The sequence below is a fragment of the Penaeus chinensis genome, chromosome 36, assembly GCF_019202785.1.
Source record: "Penaeus chinensis breed Huanghai No. 1 chromosome 36, ASM1920278v2, whole genome shotgun sequence".
NCBI classification, from domain to species: Eukaryota; Metazoa; Arthropoda; class Malacostraca; order Decapoda; family Penaeidae; genus Penaeus; species Penaeus chinensis.
This window is the reverse complement of record NC_061854.1, coordinates 14,719,132-14,725,271: the sequence shown is the minus strand read 5'-3', so window position 1 is coordinate 14,725,271 and position 6,140 is coordinate 14,719,132. Positions and strand designations below refer to the sequence as shown.

The window sequence follows — 6,140 nt, the reverse complement described above, 5'->3', positions numbered from 1 at the left end:
GGATAAATGGACAAAAGAAAGGATGAAATGTTTAGTCACCAAGTAATCAATTACTAAGCTACCTGTTCTTACCTGCTTACCCTATTTTGAGTTTTTGGAAAGAATTTTTAAAATCTTTATTACTATTATTATTTGTTAACATTATAATCTAACAATAATGTTAATATTTATTATTACTATTGTTGTTTGTTAACATGATAATAATAATCAAGGTGTTATTGAAAATAAGTGTTGATAATTATAATAGTATTAGGAAAACATTTCCCAAAAAATGCAAGGAATTGGGTAAACAGCGGAGTGTAAACAAAATTGCCAAAAAACCTACAGTAGACAATGCCAGTTGTTCAGGCAAAACTGACAAGCAAACCAATGGAGTAATTGCGTCTATACCTGCTCTTAACCAAAATTGCCAATAAGGCCTTTTGCCTGGAAGTTTGACCATTTGTTGTCAAGTATGGATAGATGACCCTGCCAGACAACAGCACCCCATGTATATGATGACACAGGGTTGGTCTCGTAAGTGGGCAAAGTACAACAGGGACTACTCAGTTGAGTGGATGGGGCCTAATGTCTATGATGAAAATAAGTGATTCACAACTACAGTATTTAAATTTTATTGTACTTATTTCAGTTAAATTATACAGTAATTACAAAATGCCTTAATCATTAAATTTAGGGTCTTCTTCTTCATCTTCTTTATCTTGATACTCAAAGTCACGTGTTTTGACATCTGAATCTTCACCATACTGGAGTGCAAAGTCAGTCTGTATCAGCAAGTCTGTCAAAGATTCCTCATTGTTAATGTTTAGAGGAATGTAGCGGACTAATGAAAAGTCATCAATTACTTTACCCAGTGCATGTGTAAGCTTGTGGTACCTGAAAAGTAAGTATTTTATTAGATTATCATTAGTGAAATTTTGCCTTCTCAAATATAGATTTTTTCAGAGGTATTAATCATGTGTAACAAGACTATCACAAAGGTAAAATGTGCAATTGGGAAAGCAGTGTTATGTGGACTGTCAAAATTACATATTTCAATCAAGAACTGAAAGGTTTATTATGGTAAAAAAAAAAAAAAAAAAAAAGTTGGTGAATGATACCCACATAACTCTGTGACACAATGAGGAACTGAATATTTACAGTATGTATCAAAACCTCATACCTTTTGTATATCACTTACTTTTTATTAAACTTGGAAACTGAATGATCTGATGTCAAAAGTTCATGTACTTCCGGTTCCAAGAACATCTCCAATTGGTCCTTTGCTGATTTATTTAATAAGTCCATTTTTGTCAAGACATTAACGTGAGGGACCTAAAAGCAAAAACATAGATTTAAATCTCAATCAAATGAGGGAAACTATCAATGAGAATATTCTTAATTTAATATGTTGAGGAAATGTTGAGTTAGATGCAACATGAAAAGATTAATATAATAGATGTTTCATTCTGTTATCTTGTAACAAACCCCCCAAAAAAAAACATACAAATCAAAAGCCACTTCAAACACTAGGCTGTGACAAATTAACATATATTTCTACTTTCGCAACTACATATAATATTTGATTGAATACTAAGATGAATGAGATTATATTACAAAAAGATAAAGTGACATGGATAAGAAAATAGTTATTATGGCTTTACAAATAGGAATATGCTGTATGTGAGTATATAAAGGTATACAAAAAAAAAAACAAACTTACCTCCAGTTGTACCATTGTTGCCAAAGCAGCCAGCGAACCAGAAAGAAATTTTGCAGCATCAACCATGTACACAGAATCCAGGACAAACACTGCACATACACGAAAATCCCATGACTGAAGGTTTTGTATTAATCTGAATAAAGAGAGAAAAAAGGGTCAAATGTCATTTATATGTAATTTTGTATTGGGCACTTTCTTATACTGCATACCCCCCCCCCCCCAAAAAAAAAAAAAAAAAAAAAAAAAAAAAAAAAAAAAAAAAAAAAAACTTAAAAAGACTTAGACATTCTCCTCATTCATTACTGCTATGGACATGGTTTGCCTACATAACATATATTTCTCTAATTCTTTTATTTGTGTGTCTTCTAATAATGCTAAGCTCACTCATTCACTTTTCACCAATAAATATCAAACATTTAAGAAAATTTTGTTCTTTTTTATTCATAAGTTGAATAACCAACTTTATTCCCCAATCCCACATGAGATCTTATTTTTAACATTATTGCTAAATCAATGAAGAAGAAAGATACATTTTTTTGTACTTTTAATACTCACATCTTCATAACATTCATGTGTGTGTATAATTCAATCTGTCCTGGGCAATCAAACAAAATGCAGTCATCATCATAGTCTCCCAGCTGCTCCTATGGAAGCAAAATTTTAATAGAAAGTATTAAATGCATCTTATGTGCACCACATTCTAATAATGAAAACATTAGGGTTTTTGAGGATACATGCATGGATGTGTTACCTTTTACATGAGTGGAGGTGGGGTGGGGAATCAGCATGCATGCTTAAATGTGTTATAATATATAGGTTGGTAAATGGATGTATGTGATGGTTTACATTCTCTTTAAGATATAGCCACATGAACAGACATAATTGGCAGGCAAACCTAATTTCAATAAGGAGAAACATATGATGTATCTTTTATGTTATAGAAGATTTTGAATACCTAAACAAATGATGTGAATGCAACACTAGTACTTTGGCAATGATTTAGAATTAACCCCTTGGATCTGGATGCATCATTGTCTGTATGTGATCTAAAATATAGGCATTAGGCTTATCTGAGCAACCACTCTAGTGTGTGGCTTGTAGGTGGGTGCACACAAACATTCATGTGCAGAGACTAGATTCCATGCCTCCCCTTGTAATGTTATTTTCTTTAAACACTATGTTGTTGTTGTTGTTGTTGTTGTTGTTGTTGTTGTTGTTGTTGTTGTTGTTGTTGTTGTTGTTGTTTGTTTATCTTTTTATTTGCTTTATCCAGATGGTAAAAGACTCCATATCATCTCCCTAGGTTGTCCATAATAAGTAACATTTTGTTATTTGCATTTTTTTTTCTTTTCTTCATAATATTCAATTTTCTGTAGTACAACTTGCACCCCTGATTACAGCAGGCAGGAATAGGATCACTGAGCATGGGAATAAAGGCTGGGGCTCTTCCAGTCATAACTCATAGATGGTACTTTCCACACTTTTTTATTGATGGAAATAAAGCAAGTGCTCCTCTCTAAATACCTATTGAGTGTAATCACCCTCCAACAGCTTTGTGCACTCATGGCAATTCATTCCCATCACCCTGGCCCTCAGCAAATTTTCCATGATGGCATGTTCGCATTACCCTCCCCTCACGCAAATAAAAATTATATATAAAAATATATATATAAAATCAAAGTGTAAGTAATTATTTTTGAATAATTTACCCTACTTGAAAATGGTTATTAAAGTAGTTACAAACATTAAACTATGAAGTCTGGGCTCTGTCGTCTCATTCATGTCCTTTACCTCAATAGTGGTAACTTTGGCCTGAAAAGTGACTTCAGATGCCACTTCTCAGGTAAACCTGCCAATCAGGCCTGGCTAATAACTAATAATAACTTAGAGGCCTACAACAATTATATTCATGAAATTCACAGAATACTAACAAATAACTAGAACAATAACAAACAAAAAAGTGAATGCAAAGCTTGGATATAAAAAGCTATATGGCTCCGTCTTTTCATCTTCAAAGTTGAATCAATACGTATATAAAATTCACAAAACAATGTTAACAACCACTGATATGATGTTAACAAAAACTAAAATTCTAAACCTACCCTTAGCCACTCCAATCCATCTGGCTCCATCAGATACTCCATGCAGAACACAAGCCCTCCATTGGGGCCGAAGTCCATGTCGTCTGCTTGCATGACATCATCCAGCTGAATGAGGTCACGGACATCCACCAAGGCACCATAGTTGAAGGCTTCAGCGGCTGGGTCAAGGTTGACAACACTGAAAAATGATTTTATAAATTTTGTCTTCTTATATTGCCACTACTAATATCAATAACATTATAGTAATTATAATGTCTGTAATAAAAATAACACCATTGATATCAATAGCATTAGTAAAGAATTTATTTTTCCTACAAATTCCAGGAAAAGTGAAATCAGGTAAGGCTACAAGGTCTTTTGTGGCTAAGCACTTGCAGAGCCACATATGTACAGAGATATTTCACAAAAATCCTAAGATGAACACAGCATTTTCCTGGCGACATTGAGTTAATGATAGCATGTTTTTCCTTATAAAATTGAATTGGTAATTGAAAAAGAAGAAAGAAAATGTTGGCAGGAGTTTAGGTTACTGGAGGACAAGACTGACTACAGAGATTCAACCCTGTAATTCAATTCTACATTTTTACTCTTCCTGTCAAACCAGGCACCAAGAGAGGATGGTAGACAGGCGGTAAGGGATGCCTGAGTGCATCAATACATACACTATTCCTGGTAACTTAACCCAATCACCCAGGATTAATGTTCTGTCCCCTGTAGTTTTTTGTCAGTGTTGTTACATACAGATGGCTCCACATATGTTCATCCGGCAAGGAGTCAATCAGTAGCCCTAGTGACGATCCTGATTTCCCCATTTCTTGAATTGGCAGGAAAATGTGTTTTTCTTTTAAATACAGTTGACATCGATACTGTCACTATTGTTATTGATGTTATGATTACTAAATTGTTATTAAAATCTTGATAACATTTAAGACAATGCAAAAGACCCTTTCCAAAAGTCAAGGAATAGGGTAAACAAGTGAGATAGGTAAGACTAATAACCGACTCCTTGGTGACTAAGTACTTGTAGAGCCATCTATGTGTAAATACAATAAATAAACTATTTTCTTACCATACGTGGCAATTGGTTAATTCCAGCCAAGACTTAAAACATGCTTGTGAAACAACAAAGATAACATTTACCAATGTCAACAGGGTAATAAATCTCTATTGATTAATATCTTCTACTGAATGATTATGGTATCAATGTAAGTACTCACTTTATCACTCTATTGCAGGTTTCGGCATGTCTCTGAACAACTTCACAGTAAGTTGACTTGCCTGAGCCTGCTGGACCCAGGACCAGGTGTGCATATCTCATTTTTAATTAAGTTTTACCTAGTAATAAAGAACAAAACAAAATTTAGTATTTCTTTAGTTACAACTGGTTATCAGATATTCAGCTTGTTAAAATTATATATATATATATATATATATATATATATATATATATATATATATATATATATACATATATAGTTGCTCCCAGTAACTGAATGGTTGCCAGAAATCATCAGTCTATGATGCCGAGATATTTCTCATACCATCCCTCGGGATTAAATAAGAATTCTTGTCATGTAGAATATATTAAATTTCAAACAACATGACAGAAAACTCATAAATTATAATAACTATTAACCCATTGGTGACAGGTATAGAAAATTAAAAAAAACTCTACGCTCTGGCGAAACCGCGGCAACGCGCCGACTTTGAGTGCGTGAATTTGGTACATCAAGCCGAATCATTGCCTCGGGGCTCTTTGGCGCGCTGCCGCGGCGGACAGCCGCACGCCACATTTCGGGCGTATTGTTATGACGCCTATAGGCGTAACTCGTCGCCATTGGGTTAACAAACAAAGGTTTAAAATATAAACAGTGTAGGCAAACACTATTATGGTTTGCAGACTTATATAAAAATATTGATCACATTTTCGAGCTCTGATACTTTGTTACTGTTAATCTATGATATGTTTTATTCATTTATTCACATATGTACACTCATACAGTTTTTATCTTTGCGCTACTAATAATCATTCTTTGATATTCACATACATATATTACATAAGTTTTTCCAAAATGACAATTCTGACACATAAAATAGAGGGTAAGTGTTTGGTATACCCCTGTGAACTAGCTTCTGGGCTCAAACCAATCCTTTTCTTGCTCTACTCCTGTCACCACGTCACAAAGGCCTTTGCTGTTGCACAAAAACTTGACACTGCACACTACTGGGTTGTTTTTCTTGTATAATGATATTAACAGCATGATTCAGTGGGCTTGTAGTGCACTGCTTCTATAACTATAAGGAAGAAGTCTATATTCTCAAGGTTTTCCAAAAAG

General features: G+C 34.0%; 1 protein-coding gene across 3 annotated transcripts in view; it reads right to left on the bottom strand.

Annotated features, from left to right (window-relative positions):
• Positions 1-598: 598 nt before the first annotated feature.
• LOC125044757 (GPN-loop GTPase 3-like) overlaps positions 599-6,140 on the bottom strand; it is a 6,001-nt gene continuing 459 nt past the window's right edge. For all 3 annotated transcript variants that reach the window (XM_047641664.1, XM_047641666.1, XM_047641667.1), the window contains exons 2-7: positions 5,022-5,139; positions 3,805-3,982; positions 2,258-2,346; positions 1,703-1,835; positions 1,181-1,314; positions 599-876 (exon numbers count right to left, since the gene is read on the bottom strand). In XM_047641664.1, coding sequence (XP_047497620.1) covers positions 660-876; positions 1,181-1,314; positions 1,703-1,835; positions 2,258-2,346; positions 3,805-3,982; positions 5,022-5,122 — 852 coding nt within the window. In that variant the 5' untranslated portion in view covers positions 5,123-5,139 and the 3' untranslated portion in view covers positions 599-659. The remainder of the gene's footprint in view (positions 877-1,180; positions 1,315-1,702; positions 1,836-2,257; positions 2,347-3,804; positions 3,983-5,021; positions 5,140-6,140) is intronic.